We start from the raw sequence: 19,714 nt of genomic DNA, 5'->3' as shown, positions 1-19,714 counted from the left end.
TACACATACATACTTCTAAAGAATGAATGAATGTGAAGTTCATTAATAAGTATTATTTTAACCTGCCATACATGTAGTAATTTGTTATGTAGCAATAGAAAGCTATCACAACTACTTGCTGGTGTGTGATACATAGGAATAATTCCTACATTATATTTCTTATTAATAGCTGATGGACACAAATGATTCATTTGAACTTCCTTGGCTTTTAGTCCTTTAATGTGGAAAAGGAGGTTTGAATAGCTGTGTTACAAGTTCTACTCTAGACTTCCATAACTCTAAGAATTAACTTTTACCTTTGGGCAACTGCAGTGACATGCAATGATTAAGAATCCTCCATCCTTTTCAGTTCATTCTGTACCATCTATACCCTGTACTGTGCCCCAAGAGGCTGGCCCTAACACTTTTATTAGTGAGTTTCCTTGTCCCCACAATAGGGCAGTAGGAAGCAGGAGCAGGTCAGAGTAATAAAGAAGGTGATGCCTGAATATTTATTTCCTGGATCCCTCAAGTGTGTATTGTGCTAGAGGGAAAAGGATCTCTAACTTAACTGTGAAAAGTATGGGCCCAGGGGAGGTGGTACACAAGCAGAATTGTGTCTCCAACCAAATGTAGACATAGAAGCCCCAACTGCCAATGTGACTGTATTTGAATGAGGGCTTTTAAGAGGTAACTACAGTTAAATGAAGACATGATATTAAGACCTGAGTCCAGTAGGATTGGTGACTGTCTTAGAAGAAGAAGGGATCATTCTCTGCCCAAGCAGATGTATGAAGGAAAGGTCACATGAACAATGGTGGGAGAAGGCAGCATTCTTTACACCAGGAAAAAATTCCCTCAGCCCAGACATGCTGGCACCTGAATTTGGAATTTTTAGTCTCTAAAATTATGAGAAAATACATTTCTTCTGATAAAATATAAATGAAAATTATGCAACCTGTACATGTATCAAAACATTACAAGATACACCATTAATATGTAGAATTTCAGTGTTTTTATCAGAGCGTGTTCACTAAATAATATGGTAACTGGTAAATAGATGGTTCTCTCAGGAAGACAGTCTGCATGGAAAGGTATAAACTAAGCTGTGAGATGTATGATAAGTAAACTGAAAATGAACATGAGTTCAGAAAATGACCATGTTAGATATCAAGTTATTAACAATGAGTCCATTTGAAGTAAGGGTAAGCAAAAGAGTATTCTAAATACTAAAGGATTAGACAGATTAATAAAGCAGAGATCCAGGATTTAGTTGAAAGGTAAACAAAGACATCTCCAGAACTAGGCAGAAACTCATCAGTCTACAGATCAGAATACAGTAAGCAGGGATGGATCTTGAATGCTATCTCTGTCCCTAAAAACCTTCTCTTCACCACTTTCTAACTACCCTACTCCTGGTCCAGGGTTGTCGCAGCAGAATAAATCCCCCACTCTCAAAATTCCAAAATGTAAGAACCAAAAGGTTAACAGCAGAGGAGAGAAGATAAAGAATCTGGAAATCTCAAGGAAATATTAATTCAATATTCAATTATCTAAGGAATTATGTGTGCAATAACCAGCATTATAATGTAAATCACATTCATTATCTAATCTATTTTTGCTTTTCTAAGATAAAAAAAGAGCTCGTCTGATAAGGATTTGCAATTTTAATCAGAAGACAGGATTTTGGTTAAGCAACACTGTTACTTGACAGATAAACATCTCAGTGTTCAAAATTCTTCATCCCCCCCAAATAGATCAAAGTTCTAAAGTACAAAGGGATTTATAAACTATCCTAAAAAGTAAACTATAGTATGTAACCTGCCATCAGTGAGAAAACATTCATCCCAAATCAAGAGCTGAAATACTGCATCAAAGATACATTTATTTCTTTAAAGAAAATAAACTTTTAAGCCAAAATTCTTTCTTGCTAGTTTAAAATTTACTGCAGTTGGTAAAATCTAGGTGTTTTCAGATATACTAATTGGCACAAATTTGGAATAAATATTATTAATTGGCACAAATTGGAATAAATTAGGTAAATTTCAAAAGCCTAGCATTCTCAAAGAAAGATGCCTTTTTTAAAACATGGAATATAATTTTTGCATTCATATACATGAATGTAATTTTTACCTTCAAATACACACACACACACACACACACACCAGGGATGGAACCCAGAGGCATTGTACCTCTGAGCTATACCTCCAGCCCTAGTTTTTAGTCTTTTTATTTTTGAAACAGGGTCTCACCGAATTACAAAGGGCCTTGCTAAGTAGCTGAAGCTGTCTGCAAACCATAGTCCTTCAGTCTCCACCTCCTGAATGCTATTACAAGTATGCACCACAACTCCTGGCTTCAAATCTCTTTTGTGAAGCAAGAGTATCACCAGGGTGAAATAGAATAAATTCATTCTATTTCACTTTTATAAAAAATAAACACTATCTAAATAATGAATAAAATTGTTCCTTAGCCATCTTGATTGGATTATATAGCTTTTATAGTCACTGTTTTCCAAATGTCTTTTTTTTTTTCTTTTTTGCAGTTGTGGGGATGGAACCCAGGGGCATTTGACCTCTGAGCTACACCCCCTGTCCAATTTTTTAATTCTTAATTTGAAAAGGGGTCTCACTGAGTTGCAGAGGGCCTCACTAAGTAGCTGAGGCTATCTGCGAACTTCGATCCTCTGGTCTCAGCCTCTCAAATGCTGGGATTACAAACCTGTGCCACCACACCCGGCTAGCTAGTATCTTTCTTAGACATAATTACAAACCAACTTCTCTATTCTAAGATTTATTTAAAATTTGTCTTCCTTATTACATTTGCTAATTGAATTTGATCCATCTTAAAAACCAGATGATGTTTCTAAACTCACATCTTCACTAATGGCAATATGTAAGTATAAATTAATAAGCAATATTTTACAGCCTCAATCTAATATCAATTCTTATACAGCTTGGTGCATAAATAAATATCAGCTCTGGATGACTAGCAAGATTGAATACACATTTTAAAATAAAGAATTTTGACTAAGAAGATTAAGTCAATTTTTGAATCCCAAATAGTTTAGTATTACCACATTTCCCAAGGAATAAATCGTTCTCAGGAATAAGAGTATTCAATTTTAGGATATTAAGTTCTGTTGGGTCACTGGCTCTTACCCCATGCAGCACAGCCTGTTCTTTCTGTCCTACAAGAAATTAGTCTAAACTCTGCTGATGTGTCAACTAAAATCACAACAGTTGCTTCTATTATGTTTCAGGTTGCTTTTGTAAGATGATACACTGGTGAAATAATAGGTCATACTTCAGGAGCATAGGAGGGAGAAAAGGACCAAAGTACTAATTAAATTTGAAATCTGTAAATTCCCAGAATGATAAATACACAGGAGAATATGGTAATTCCAAATGTCAACCTCATTTTCACTGAACCTCTAAAAATTTTTAATAATGCTTTAATTTTTCACCTTTGTATGAAGCTGAAGGTCCACGATTAACAAAGGTCTTTAAAGAGCCAAAATGCAAACTCAGATATCACGTTCTTAGGTTTAAAAACTGCAGTGTGAGCAGCCCAGTTACCAAGTCTCATCTTCATACCCTTGCTGTATTGGTGGCAACAGAGAAACCACCATAAATCATCTCCTTGCTGTATACAATTAATTTCATGTTCTGTACTTGTTCTCCTCTATATTTTATGCTGTTTCTTTTTATATTTGATTTTGGAGGTCACTCCTGGTTTGAGGTGAAATACCCAAGCTTAATATTAAAATACTGGTAGGTGGTATTCTAGTAACAAGGTGTAATAACCAAATTCAGGGTCACCTTTTTCCAGTGTTTTTAAATTAGCTGTCAAACACTGTTGAAAGAAAAATAACCTGTAACTCCATAGCTCTTTTGAATATAAGAAGATACTGAGTGAGTTTATTGGATAATATCGAAGGGCAAAACATGTCTACTATCGCTGTGTATTTGTACAGTGATCCTTTATCTTATTACCTCAGAAGTGGTTTCAGACTTCATCAGAGTTTCATATCATTTGGTTGATTTGCAGTAAAATGGGAAAAAAAAAAACCCTTTTTTAATAATTTTCAGAGTAGCTATTCTTCCAGACGGGAGTCTCCGGATCTTAAATGCTTCTAAATCAGATGAAGGAAAGTATGTTTGCCGTGGGGAAAACATCTTTGGCTCTGCTGAAATTATAGCTTCAGTATCTGTAAAAGGTAAGAAAATGTGATTACATGTTTTACCAGCATAGTTTCACGGCCTATTCATAAAGACAATAAATATAAAATGCATGTGTATATGTTTACACTTACATGCAAAGATGCACTTCTATTTCTAAGATGCATTACCAACATTTAAGGACTCAACCGAAAGTGGTAGAAATCTGAGTATTTTGCTTTGAAAAAAATTGTGAAAGGATAAATAAAGATGCGTGAAGTGTCTCAAAATGTTAAAGTATGCCTTAAGTATTTTATCTCTACTTGTATTGGGGATGCCACACAATTGTACAGCTCTTGCCCAGAATGCACGAAGCAATGAGTTCGATCATACAACCACAAGAAAAAGAGTTTTCTGCACCAAAAGTAATTTTAGCATTTTCTAGGAAGATTCTTCTGTAGCTATATCACTTGGGGATTGAGGGCAGAGAGAAACAGCAAAAAGAGGTTACCAGTGAGTCATGGAAGCATATACATCAGATAAACTGGTACCAGACTTGCTCAACAACACATTAATTAACTTTTATATACCTTTATTTGGGTATGATAAATATTACTCCTAATATTTATTTCTAGAGCTAAAAAACTAGAATTCAAGCTAAAATATTATTTAAGACTGCATATGATTATTTAGTGTTAAGAAATAGCTTGTAAATTAAAACTAAAATAACTTGTAAATTAGGGAGCAACATCATTTTCCTTAGTAAAGAAATATTTTTTACAATATAATGATGGCTGAGACTGGAGGACTGTGGTTCATGGACAGCCTCAGCTACTTAGTGAGGCCCTTTGCAACTTAGTGAGCCTCTGTTTCAAAATAAAGAAAAAGAAAATAGGGCAGAGGTTATACCTCAGAGGTCAAATGCCCCTGGGTTCCATTCCCAGACCCACACACAAAAAAAATTAATGATGTATTAATTGCTTCTTTCACTGAAAATGTGTTATATAGCAAATAATAATATAACCCTAAGAAAATAGGAAAAATTTTAGATTTAGAAAATGCCAAACATCCTAGAGAAGGGTGGTGGTGATGACTCACAACACTGAGACTGTACTTAATGCTAGAAAACTGCACACTTAAAATATGAAACTGTTAATTTTCCTGTCTTTAGAAATAAAAATGTAAATAAAATACCCAATACTTTGATAGCTTAGAAAAGCAGGCAAACATCAAGGGAAGAAAAGAATATAATTCAAAAGATGTTTGTATTTATATCACATATTACTGGGATCCAACCTCCCCATACAGTCTTTCTCTAATTCCTTATGTGTGTTTTTTCATAATGAGGTGTTGCTAGAACCACTGACTTTTTAAAATAACAACAAAAATGTTTTCTTGCTAATCATGTTTTTAAATGGGATATTTAGTTCTTTAAAACATTTCAGTTTTCACAAAGTTTATATTATGATATACTGGGGTTATCTGTCTTCTCTGAAAAAAACCAGAACTTGGAATCTGACCTCGAGAATGTTAATATTTATTGTAGTGTTCCTATCCTGAGATTGCATTGTCTTCTCAGGAACTGCTTAGAAGGAAGTTGGATTTCAAAGGATGTGATACGTGATTAGCAATGGTGCTTTCTCAGATCACACTCCTGCAAACAATAGAGCTAGAATAGAAAAATTAAGCTAATTGTTAATCACTGTGTCAATCTTCTGGAAATGTGCACACCTAGGAATCTAATTAAGAACAAGATAAAATCAAAATCATGTCTCCATCACCTCCCTCTTTATTCAAAACACATCATATTGCAGTCAGTTAATCACTTGCTTAACCCTTAGATGTACAGCTCTGTTATTCTTTACAAATGCAAAGTTAGTCTAGACACAATGAAAATGTGTCTGTTCGCATGCCATACACCTATAATCCCAGCAGGTAGACAGGAGTATCACAGGTTTAAGACCAGTGCACAGTAATTTAGTAAGACTCTGTTTCAAAATTAAAAAGCTGGGGATGTATCTGAGAGGTGGAATGCCCCTAGGTTCAATCCTCAGTACCACACACAAAAAAAAATGTTTTGGTTTTTAAAATTGAATCAAGTCATTAAATACTTAAACATATTTTTAATTTTCCATTCAGTATTTTTTGCCTTTCTTTACATAGCTCAATTAAGCCAACTGCCATCTATCAAAAATGATGTTTTGTAATCAGCTAAAAGGTACTTCTACTCCTTCTCTACTTTTATAGGACTTTTTGGAGTGCAAAGCAAGTACAAGGTGATATGGTAGTATTATATATTATCTCTGTTGAGATAATTTTTTTTTTTTTTTGGTGGTACTGGGGGTGGAACCCAGAGGCTTTCTACCTCCAGGCTATACTCCCAGACCTTTTTGTATATTTGATTTGGAAACAGGGTCTCACTAAGTTTCTGAAAACCTCACTAAGTAGCTGAGGCTGGCTTCGAACCCGTGCGATCCTCCTATCTCAGCCTCCCAAGCGCAGGGATTACGAGCGTGCGCCACCACGCTTGGCTCGAGATAATTTGGAGAGAAGTATTTTCTCTTGCTTTATAGTCTCTCCTAGAGCTTTTAGGAAGTGAATTTTCTCTGCATTTTGTCCTTCTGAGATATGCAGCATGTTAAATTGTAAAAATCTTACTTAATAATCCATAAAGTGGTCAGAGGGCTGCAGCTTGTCTTTTCTAAAGTTCCTTTTTCCAGGACCAAATGTTACTTCTGATTCTGTAGCCTATTTTCTTTTTTGTCCAAATCTAACTTCCTAAAGAAAACAAGAATTTCTGAATCATTAGTCATCTAAAATATGTAAAATATCTTAGCATATGAAAAGCTAAGATTTTATTTAATAATAGTTTAAAGATGTCAAAGTCTTGTGTATGTAACTGGAGCAATTGTATTCTGTAGATTTCTTAATCTTTTTCCTATCGCTTAAAATAATATAGGCTGCAGGGAAACACTATGTGTTGGCTATGTTAATTTTTTTTTATTTTTATCTGGATCATATTGAAAATGACATACATTTGAAGATGGTTATGTTAATTAATGTACTTTTACTTTCATAGAACCCACAAAGATAGAACTTACTCCTAAGAGAACAGAGTTAACCGTGGGAGAAAGCATTGTTCTTAATTGCAAAGCAATTCACGATGCTAGCTTGGAAGTCACTTTCTACTGGACATTAAAAGGACAGCCTATTGATTTCGAGAAAGAAGGTGGACATTTTGAAAGCATCAGGGCCGTAAGTTTATATGCTTTTCCTTTTCAAGTAATAATAATTTATGGAAATTTGACTCGAATATAAAATATTTTTACCTATGAAAAGCTAAGAAAAATTCAATATAATTAAAATAATTACTCTTTCATTATTTTATTATGTCCAATTGAAAACAATTATTTTAACCACCCCAGGAAAAAATTCATAATACATAGGAGTTTAGTTTCTTTGCTACTTTTTAAAATCATTTAGTAACATTGTCAATATTTACACATTATTTCTCAAAAGTTATATTGCTCCATACAGTGTCATCTATATGATTTTGCATTGTTTGCAGTAGTTGTGCTATAGTTAATAAGTGGCATGTGTCTGCCTGTCCTACTCCTCAAGAAGTAGTAATTTGGAGAGGTTCTTCAATTTCTCAAAAACTATGCAGAATATACAAACCATAGTCACAATTGCATATTAGCCTTAAATAAACATTCATCAACATGCTTGCTTCTTATATTCCAAAATTTTCTTGCTGATTTTTGTTTTTATATTGCATATCTTCATGGCAGTCAACCAGATGGAGTGGGGAACCTAGGGAACCAGAGCCTACAGAACCATCCCGGTTGTAACTCTAGAGAGAGAGGAGAAAGGCCCCTTCTTCCCCCACTGACTTGTTGAAAATATAAAACAGCAGCATAGTGACGGTGGGAGAAGGAGAAAGATCATGGAACTAAGGCAGCAGAGAAAGAGTTTGGAGCTGGAATCCTCCTTCCAAGAGGAGATAGAGCCAAATACATTTGGACTAAAAGTTCCATTTAAAATGCTGCCACATACTAATAGCTATTTATTCTTTCCTGAACAATTTGGGAAGCTTTGAAAAACCAGAGTTATAGTGAACCCAACTGTTTAAACTCACTCTGGATTTTATTTTCAAGATTGTGTGATAGAATAAAAAAAAAAGTTAGGAATTTTCTGTATCTCATATCAGCTTAATCCCTAGTCAGGTTTGTAATATAAGAGTGGTCACTGACGTTGACTGGGCCTTAATCCCAAAGAGAACTGAAAATATTGAATCAGATAATTTCTAAGATCCTTTCTCATATAGAACTTGATAAATCCATGTTAGTAATAAAGATGAGCTCTCTTTGTTGCATTTGTCATTGTAAACAAAATTAAACACTTTCGTCCAAATTATTCCTTTTTTTCTTGGTTTACTTTGCCATTAATGGAAGCAACTATATAAATAAGAAACAAGTACTGACTATATTTTCACCATCTCATTAAATAAATTAATTTCAGTTATTAATGGTTATATAAAAATACTTCGATCATGTTAAATTAAACTCCTTTTCTTCTAATTTGTGGGATTTTTTTGTTCCTTTACCTTGAGTTGATAATTCTATAAATTTTACAATATAAATTTTATAACATCAATATCATAAAGTAACTAGAAAAGTATGATAGAAAATATTACTTTTGACAACAAAAAATATGCCAGCAAGAATATTTTCTTAGGATTATCTGTAAAAATACATCTTGCGTGGTCAGATATAGAAAGTAAAGATATGTTTAAAATGATTAATTTTCTTTCTTCATAGATGCAGGTTTTTTATTTTAAAAATCCAATAGAGAAAAGAATAGACCTAGTGAAGTTATACAAATTGTTTTTGCCTCTTAAACATTGCCACTTTAGGCTGATATCAGTCATTTGTGTAGATATTTTTTTAGTAAACACATGTCCTATCCCTCTTTACATGTGTGCTATGCTTATTCTTAAGGACAGAAAAAGTGACTTCTTACTCCACGCAAACTTACATATTTATAGGTCAGATTAAATTAAGCTGTGGAATTAGACAAATACTTTATAACTTTAGTATATTTTGAATATTTATAAAAATATGTATTACTATATACTTAAAATGTTTGGTAAGTTCAAAACTGTAAAGTTTGTCAAAGAGATCATCTATCTCTTATCTTCAATTATTTCAAATACTGAATGGTTTCTGTTGGGCTCCAAGGACACACACTGGGGAGAATCTCACTACATGGCAATAAAAAGGTCAGAAGAAAGAACCACACTCTATTCCCCTCCTGCCCTTTGGCTCATGGACATGCCTGGGAAAGAATGTGTCTTGGATGTAAGAATAAAACTGACATTAAAAAGGAAACTTGTGAGGCCCTCTGGGCTTGTGAATAATCTTCTGAGAGTCAGAGGGAAGATTCTGGAATTCAGAGGGGTAGAACAGACCTCACAAGAAGGCCAAGTAGGGATTCATAAGGCCTACTCTGTGCTCCAAAGGACAGCCACTAAAGAAAAGAAATCTCGAGATATTACCTTAAGAGTCCATGTGGAGCAGAAGAATAAAAGAAGCCAAACGGGACTCAGGGACTTAAGCAGGAACAGAGTTTCATGTGATTAGAACATTCTCTAGGCCAACTTCCCCGATCCAGTGGGTGAGTAAATGGGGCGAATCAGAAGAGAGAAGTGAGAATACTTTAGTATATTAGCATTGCATAGTTAAATGGGTCATTCAAATCTCAGAGATGGAGGAGAGGGAAGAGATCACAATGATGTTATTTAACATCAATGTAGGTACCAAAATATGGCAAAATTATTGTATGCTTTACTTTTCAACTAGTTGTAATGGTGTCTTTTATACACAGCTAATTAGTTTGTTGGCAAAGCCAACCAAATTTTTATCACAGCCTTTACATATTTGTACATGATGTACACTGGCATGTAATAATTGACTTCTTTTGGGGGGAACTTCATTTAAATAGAATAAATAGATAAACATAATCACATCTGGTTAAAAATAATAGGACTACTTTGAATTTTAAATTAACATATCCACAGTGAAAATGCTTCTATTTCTCCTGCCCTCTGTCCTGAGGCCTTGTTTTACAAACCCAGCAATTTGACTAATTTGAAGTAAATCCATTACTGAAGCTACTATTCTAAGAGGTCAAGCAATCAGTCCATAAACATTTGATCCAAGTCTCCAATATCACTCCTGGCAAGTGATAAGAATAAACTTGATGTGCTAAATTAGTAAGTCTATTCTTACTTAAGATTTTAATTTAATTCTGTTCTTCATACTAAAGATTATAGGCGCTCCAAAGTGAAAGACATGGCCCTTCACCCTTAAGAGGGCAAAATTTAAGGGAAAAGAACAGAATGGGCTACAGATCTATTATAACAGCACTTCATGAAGACACCTGGCAGAAAGAGTTGGAATTTGAAATAAACCTGGATGGGAGGGATTTCACCAGGTACCTATAAAAAATTGCACTTCAGACAGCAAGCAGGTCAAGCAAAGACAGAAAGGCTGGAGAGTTTAGTGCATGTCTCTGAAACAATGGACTGATCAGCATTGTGAGGGTACGTGTGGCAGACAATAAGTCAATATTTGTTGAATAAATTTAAAGGAAAGCAGCAGAAGCTTCATTGTAAAAGGCATTGATTTCTAAACTGGAGAATTCGGGTGGTATTTTCAACGCAGCAGAGAACCACGTGGCTCCAATTTTTTTTGTTTGTTTGTTTGTTTGTTTGTTTTTAGAAAGATAATTTTTACAGCCCTGTGGATCAGGGATTGACTAGTTTATGGATTTTACATTCATTCTATACTGGCTAAGTAGAGGTTACAAGGAGACAGACATTGTAAGCTTTGGCTCTAAGTTAACATTTTGTTATTGAATGAAAGCATTTACGATTATTTTTGACACGATAGTTTACACTGTTCAGAGCTCTGCAGGAACTTCTCCTCCTAATAATAATGACTGAATAGCACCTGGGCCTTGCCAGTGGACCCAAAGCCACAGGCTTAATGAAACCCTGTGGTGATCCAGTGTTTAAAAGAGACTTGAATTTTTCTAATTATTGAAATTTCATTTGAGATGTAGGCAAGTTTCAATCCTTACAATGTATGAAGAACTGAATGTCATGACAGGCTGTAATTTGCTGATTTTTTTGACAGAGAGAAAAAAAGTCACACATTTGTGGCCAGGATGGTCTGCTAAAGAATTATCCTTTCCACTGTGAACTTGATAAATTGCAACCAATCCGAAAGAGCTATGTAGCTATACTATTTGTGAGATCCTTTACATTTACCCAATTCTCTGGTTGTAGCAGTGTTATAAAGCAAAAAAAAAAAAAAATGTAGAAGGCAGGATGGGGTTTTGACCCTGCTTTTTAATATAGAGACTGAAGAATAAGACTTTGCCAGGCCACCCACATGAATATTAAATTTGGATGACAAGATTAAATGCAATGCAATTTTACAGTATGTTTTGTTGACTCTTTTTTATAAAGCTTACCTGTTCCATATTCATTGGCCACCTATTATTATATTTTCAGCCCTTCTCCTGAAATTATGGGAAATAAAATAAAAGGAAGCTTTGATCCTAGTCTTCCATAAGCACAAAGTTGATGCAGAACACTGAGCAGTTCAAGAAAAAATATGACTACAAAAGTGCTTATTTTTTTATCATAACCAAATATTTTTGGAGGCCAGAAGAGAAAGAGATGCCTATGACCTTTTCCCATTGTGAAGAAAAACAAAATAAGGAACTCACTGCTCACATAGTATGTGCCATTCAATGAGCAACCACATACACATACACACTGGCTCATTGGTTCCTCAAAATATCCATATGAAGTCATGTTATTTGGAAAGAACAAATTACCTGACCTATACCTCAAAGGGTAGAATTAAGACAAAGTAGAAAAAGAAAGGCAATTTAGGGTGAGCAAACATACTCTATCTGAAGGTTTGGAGGGATGTTGGAGACTATTGAATTTGTCCCTAAGCTAATACAGGTATCCTCCTTCAGGGTTAAAGTCTGTACTAACCCTTTCAAGTGATGAGCAACTCACATAGTCTTGAAGGAGTCCATCCCATTACAAATCAGATCAGAATGTCAGAAAATTGGAAACTAAGAGTAATTTTATGAATGAATTCCAAGTATAAGCATCATAAAGAAACATGTCTGATTCATAGTCCCAGATTTGTGAATTAATAAGTAGATCAAAAGGAGTCATAATATAAACCCCTTAATGCTTTGAGAATTTTACATTAGTTGAAAAAGTTTTAACCCATTTCAGTTTTCCTATTATAGATACTTCTATTCCTAGTTTATCTTCTTAGGAATTAGATTCTAGTTCTTGAGGAATAAAGGTCTCAGAATAGAATATTAACCAGCACCCTTCTCTTTCCTGGCACCTTTCTTTTCCTGGCTAATAAATATTATTAGGGTAAAAGTCAAAGGAATCACTGGACACATTTCGAGTGTTTATGAAGGTGCAAAGCTCTGTGGGCCTCTTGAGTATCTGCTGTGACCTCTTCATCAAGTTGACATGTACATATCCTGGGACCATTTCATCACTAATCAAAAGTGTATGAAGGGGTAGTCAGTCTACCAAAGGCATACATTCTCTTTATCTCAGTCTGTTCATTAGTTCTAGTCAATTTTGAGTGACATGACCTCCTAGACTTGAAGCCCTGCCCTATCACCATCTGGCACAGAACTTAACCCTCCTCATTAGTCCAGCCCCTGTTTCCTCACTTTATTTTTAAAACCTAGAAACTTAGTAATTCACCATCTTTATGTTCTCTGCTACCATCTCTTGTCTGGCATATATTTGCTTCATAGCAGTTCACGCCCACTCTTTGACCTAATTTAGCAAAAGCCATTTTGTTAAATGAAATGAGACATGCAGTAACAGTAACCACCAACCAAAATTTGGGGGATGATATGTAAGGAGGTTCCCTCCTAAGGCCTCAACATTTTCAGACCATTCCAGTGGATGTACTAAATCTATTCTCTTTGACTCATCTATGTTTTTTTCCTTTAAAAAAAATCTCTGCCCACTGTCATCTCAAGGAAAATAAAGAATTCTCACAGGAAATAAGAATAACTATTATTTTTACTACAAGGATATGTTTTATGTGGCTATGTGCAAAAGTACATCAATTAAGTCTACATTAACTCTGAAATTCTAAAAGTAGGGAATGATACATTATCTTACTGTTTTATCACTTTGCAGTCAAGATGCCCTAAAAAATAGCCATTCAGTCAAGGTTTGTTGAATAAAAACATAAAAATTTAATATAAATCATTCTCTCAGCTTAGCTGACTAATAAATTCTATCAGAGATTTTAATATAATTAAATACTACACATATTTATGTTAAAAACATGTTATAAAATAATTTATTTCATTGCTTTTTAATCAAAATTGAAAATTTACCTTGGCATAGTTTGGAATTGAATGAAAGATGACTGCCTTAGATGACATGTAAGATAGTCTATTATTGGCAGACCATTCCTTAATTCCTAGTTTATCATCTGTGGACCATAATACAGTCAGAATCACAACATGATTGTAATCCATGTTGATGATCCAACTTCATTTTTATTCTAATTGGCAGAATGACCCACAAAACAAAATATGTGTGACTCATCCTTTTTTAAGGCTTGTCAAATTTGATAAAATCAAGCTGAGTATGGTGGTACTCACCTGTAATTCCAGTACTTAATTTCCTCCTGGGACAAGAGGACCAGAGGTTCAAGGTTAGCCTCAGCAACATAGGAGCAAGATTCTCAATATCCTAGCAAGATCCCATTTCAAAACAAAAAATACAAAAAATGGTTGGAGGTATAGCTCAGAGGTAGAATGTTCCTGTGTTTGATCCTCAGTAGCAAGAAACAAAAACATAAAAGAAAAAAACTATAAAAATCAGGTAATACCTCAAAGCTATTATATATGAAAAGACAGACTTAGCCATCCAATTTACAAGCTTTACTTTGTTCATTTGAATACAGTCCACCAAAGCACAGCTTCTGGGCATGGCATCATAGTAAGGATACAGATAATTTTTGATAACTTAGATATTTTGTCTTTATATGTTTCCATGGCATTGTGCGTGGTATGAATCATTACTAGTATCTCTGCAATGGATTTTGGTACAACAGAACTGCAGATCTTTTTGCTGTTGTTATTTGTATTGTTTTTTGAGAAAGAGAGCAAAAATAAAGCTGCTTGACAAGGAAAGACAATTGTAGTTGCAGACCATGCTGGAAAAAAACAGATCAATAGTCTATTCTATGATCTCTGAGGGAAATAAAAGTACCATACTTCTCAAACTCAACTGGGATAATTCAGGTTATTGGATTGTGAAAAGTAAGGGTGAGAAATAGAAAACACTCCTTACTCACTAATAGAGTTTGCTCTCCTAGATTATAAACTCTGGAAATTTAATATGCTTCTAGCTCACTAACTTCAGGAATTAAGACATGCTGACATGCACATGTCTTCTTTTTTTTGGAAGTTTTGTCTTTCTCCAAAGTGTTTTTCTAACACACACACACACACACACACACACACACACACACACACACACACTAAGGATAGATTTCTGTAATCCTAAAAACACTTTGGTTTGATTGGTTTTTAATCCAAATAAGAGATTAATTTATCTGGAATGAAGTTTTTACATCTTTGGAAATATCAACATTAGTAAGCCCTGCTGCAACCATTAATATTGGTATTATTCTTGTTAACTTTCACATGAAGTCTGATTTAGTCATATTTATTAAACTAAATTCTCACGAAACATTCACTTTAATAATGAATTACTTATACATGTAAGTCTTTTTAAAATGCACAAGGAACTTTTAATATAAATGTCTAATAATGATCCTAAAATTGAATAGTCAATAATGGATCTTGACTCTAGAAGTACACTCCTTTTCCAATCTGACAAAGACTTATTTTTATGAGGCATTACATTTAGATACGTGATATATGTACTATAAAGATTTTAGAATGTGTCAATGACTAACAAAAAAAATAGTGAATGATATCAAATCTACTCTTCATATCACTTTTCATTTGTGTCAAAAGTTCAGGTCAATAGTTGGGCGTGGTGGCACATGCTTGTAATCCCTGCACTTGGGAGGCTGAGACAGGAGGATCACACAGGTTCAAAGCCAGCCTCAGCTACTGAGTGAGGCTCTCAGCAACTTAGTGAGACCCTGTTTCCAAATAAAATATAAAATAGGTCTGGGAGTATAGCCCGGAGGTAGAAAGCCTCTGGATTCCACCCCTAGTACCACCAAAAAAATAAAAACAAAACAAAACAAAAAGAAATCTCAGGTCACTGAAATGTGTGCCCAAATTATCTTCAGAAACTATACTAATCTTTTCTCCATATTTAACATTTGCAAATAATCAGTTATTGCTTTTATTTCTTAAGAGATTGCTATTTATACTCTATAATTTTGATAAGTACCCTTTTCCCTCATCATTTATGGTGCTGTACCCTCTTTTCCTTTGTCAGCATTCTCAGTGCCATAATACAAAAGGCCTGATCATTCAGCTTAGAGGAAGGAAGATTTATTTGTTCACAGTTTTTGGAGATCTCAGAATGCAGTCCATGTGAGGCCAGGGTGCAGAGCTGGAGCTCAGGGCATAGTGGCTGGAAGCAGAGAAAAGGAGAGCAAAAGACTTTGCTCTTCATATCACAGAGGTCAGAAGCCCAAGAGAGAAAGCAAGCAAGGGGAGGAAAATCCTCAAGCCTGCACAGGCAGGGATGCACCTCCTCCAGCCACACCCTACCAGCCTACATTACCACCCAGATAAATCCATGATAATGGACCACAACCCTTATGACTTAATTATATCAACCCTGCGCTCTTCAGGGACATCCTATACCTGACCATAACACCTGTTCACTATTCTTACCGACTTGTGAGCCTATTCAGATAAATCTAACTAGAAAGGTTAACTAGTATGTCAATTTTAACTGGAGATGTCATTAGCCATCGTAGTAGATGCTACAGTGTGTTTTCCAGACTCCCCTTTCAGTACTACAGCACACCTTCCATGAGTCACTTCCTCACGTCACACCTTTACCACTGCTTTTTGCCTGGCAGCCCTCAGTCAAATGCCCTCTGGGAACTGCCTTCAGGCAAAGACAATTGTCTGAACAAATTATACTCCACTCCTCAACCTGTGCTCAGTGCACAAGAGTGACGAATACAGAGGGGTTTTATAAAGGACAAATCCCTTGCCTCAAAGCAAGGAAACTGTGAAGGGTCACCTCAGCTTCAGAGTTCCCTATGTGATTGTCAGAAACCCATTTTATGACTGCATCACGGTTAACTAGGTTCTCTGCCCAGTTCTATTTCCTTCTTTTCTTCACAAGTGCTAATTTCAATGGTACCCCCTGTGGATTCTCCATCTCAGAGTCTGTTTCTCTAAAACTCTACCTAAGATAACAAAATGGCAAATTTCATCACTGAAAAAACACTACAAACATGTAAATAATAACAGCTCTCATCCTTGAATGCCAACAAGAAATATAACAATGTTTTAGAGGTTTCAAATGTTATTCCATTTACTTACCATAAGTACCCCCATGGAGGTATTAAATTTTTTTGACAAAAGAAGAAAATTAAATTCAGAAAGATTAACGACTTTCCCAAATTTATATAACTGTTAAATACAGGAGTTATTCTAACTAGAACTGATCCCCAATTCAACATTATTTTTCAAACTATATGTATATATTTAAAGCAGCCCTATAAGTCAAATTCTTTAAGGTTTGTTCATTTTAGAATAAATGTTAAACTTTTTTTCTGATTAAGACTGTTAGTGAAAAACTTTAGACAAATTAATTTTAGTAGTTTATTTGAGCAAAGACTTATTTGTGAATCAGGCACCCCACAGAACTGGAATAAACTCAGAAAGTCATGTTATCCAGCATGAGCCATGAGATTTGGTAGACAGGGAAGTCTAGAAATCATCTGATTGGCTGTAGACAGTCATCTGCCTTATTAAGCATAGTGTGATTAATTCACTGCTTGTGTTGATTTAAACTCAACTGTTTGTGTCAAGGATATACTCTTAAGTCAGGTTATAGTTTAATATATAGGAATTCAAAATTCAGAGGTTGCCTTAAGCCCAATTCAATTTAACAAGGCATAAGCAGAAATTTACATATTTAATCTTACAGCTTGGAGAGACTTTTAAACTCTTCTCTCCTGTGGATCACTTATTTGGTTTCCACAACATTATGAGTCAGGTAAATTATATAAAAAAGAAGAAGCTGAGCCCCAGAAAGGAAGAGTGGTAAGGGCCTAATTATTATGGATCTGTGTGACACTGGCCCAACTCGTGACCCAGCCAACATGTCATTTAGGCTTCACTGAGTTAAAGAACTCATTGCCATGAGTAGCATTCCAAATCTGATTAGCTTTTTGAAACACATATAGAAGGAATCAAAACCAGCTATAATTCTTCACTGTGGCTCTCTGAAAACCCAGGGCATAAAGAGATTATATTTCCGTTCTGCAATCTCTCCTGTTCAGCTGTACAAATGAATCTATTTTTATGTCGCTTACTTGATTACTATTAAAACATTAAAAACATATGTTCAGTAAGGCAAAATTATCAAATTGTTGAAAATCTTCCCATAAAAGTCACTGACAGTGCATTGAAAAACATCTTAAAATACCCTACTATACTTGTCTTTTCAGATGTTCTGTGGGTGTGTTTTCCCATTGATTAGAGCTCACTTTTCTAGCTGCTTTAATTGTTTCATTTTATAGCACGTGAACTCATTTTTATCAATTTCCTTTTTTAGTCTCTTGAAGATTCTCTCAAACTGGATATGAGATCCAATATGTTGCATTTTTTACAGCTAAATTTGGGGCAAAGAATGTAGAGTACAAAGATTTCAACTATTCTTCTAAAGAAAATACTGTTCACACATCTGAAACATTTAAAAATCATATCTGTTCTTATAGCAGTTGTAGATTCACATGAATCTGGGTACACAAAAATCCAGTTTTTGAGTCATAGATTTAGAAAGGTCTCCAATGTTTCTCTTTTCCTCACCTTCATAGCCAGTAGATTTTCAATTTCTATTAATTCTGTTTGGAACCTATTGATTCCTTCTCTCCTTTTCTAGTATCAAAGTCTTATCCTCCCCATCTCAAATAATTACATCAGTGTAAATGCACCAACACACACACACACACACACACACACACACACACACACACTCTCTCTTCTCTCTCTCTCTCTCTCTCTCTCTCTCTCTCTCTCTCTCTCTCTCCTAGATCTAACTTCATCCTACTTATCAAACCTTATTTTCCAGCATTTCCCCTTTACCTGGTATTTTACAACAAAGCATAATAATTTTAAAACTATCATGCTTCTCAGGGCAATCCACTACTGAGAATCCTATTCCCAGATTCAATGTTGTTCACTGTGCAAACGTCTGTCTTTCCCTGGAGACTTAGCTTCAGCTCCTTCTCTAGTGCTTCAATTACACCTTACACACCCTTCCATCAGAGCAAGTATCGAGTGCTGCTGTAAATGCTGACTTGATTCTCTCCCCTTCTAGACTTTACAACTCTAAATGTTAGAAACGTGTTTATTTCCTGAACTTAACACAGCACCTGGCGCACATCAAAGACTAAATAAATATGCACAGTTATTCTGTGTGGGTAGGAGTGTATAAATGAAAATCTAGCAAGTTAAATAGAATAGGTCACCAAGCAACAAATGAATACATAGCTAATTTCTTTTTTATTAGTTCATTGTAGTCATACCTCTTAATGGAGTATAAGATAGTAGAGGCATACGTGCATGTGCACACGTCGCCCGTTTAGCCCTTCCTCAATTCTCACCCCATTTGCTCCTCCCCTCCCTCCTCCCCATGTTTGGCTTTGTGTTTGACTTTGATATATTTGTGAATGTACATCAGGCACATCAGAATTTCTCTTAATTTAATTAAGAGAGGAATTTTCTAACTTCTGGTATAATTGTAGAGGATGTCAGTGATTAATATTTTATGTACTGTGTTTCACATTAAATTTTAAGTATTCATAGTTTTGTGATTAAAAGTAAATATTTTCTCTGTAAATAACAATCACAAGAGTACTTAATAAAAAGAAAGATACAATGTATTCTAGTTAATCATGTTGGAGAAATGTTGATATGTTTTATAGGCTTTGTGTAATTCTAAAAGAGAATGTTCTGCATATATACATATCTATATGTGTGTATATATGTATCTAGGGGATATAATTTCACCTGCAGAGTGATGTAATGCATAATATCATAAGGCCTTTAATACTAGAATTTTTCCCTTGTAGGAGAAAATATCTAAAAGATTTTTCTTTTTAGATTTTGAAAGCGTTGATAAATAAAAGACTGTCCCTATTGTTTAATACCACATATGGTTTGGGATTTTTATAAGCAAACACAGTGCAGTTTTACATTTTGAAATACTATTGATATGTAAGGACTGCATTACAGATTGACTACTATATTATTTCTCA

General features: G+C 34.8%; 1 protein-coding gene across 3 annotated transcripts in view; it reads left to right on the top strand.

The window, feature by feature from the left end:
* The window catches only part of CNTN5 (contactin 5), a gene marked incomplete at both ends in the record, with an annotated part of 736,851 nt that overhangs the window by 589,159 nt on the left and 127,978 nt on the right, over window positions 1-19,714 (top strand). For all 3 annotated transcript variants that reach the window (XM_080710120.1, XM_080710119.1, XM_080710118.1), the window contains 2 exons: window positions 4,071-4,198; window positions 7,219-7,394. In XM_080710120.1, coding sequence (XP_080566246.1) covers window positions 4,071-4,198; window positions 7,219-7,394 — 304 coding nt within the window. The remainder of the gene's footprint in view (window positions 1-4,070; window positions 4,199-7,218; window positions 7,395-19,714) is intronic.

This window comes from Muscardinus avellanarius (genome assembly GCF_963383645.1).
Source record: "Muscardinus avellanarius genome assembly, chromosome: 1".
Taxonomy (NCBI): Eukaryota; Metazoa; Chordata; class Mammalia; order Rodentia; family Gliridae; genus Muscardinus; species Muscardinus avellanarius.
The sequence above is the reverse complement of the archived record's forward strand: the minus strand, read 5'-3'. Positions and strand labels throughout refer to the sequence as shown.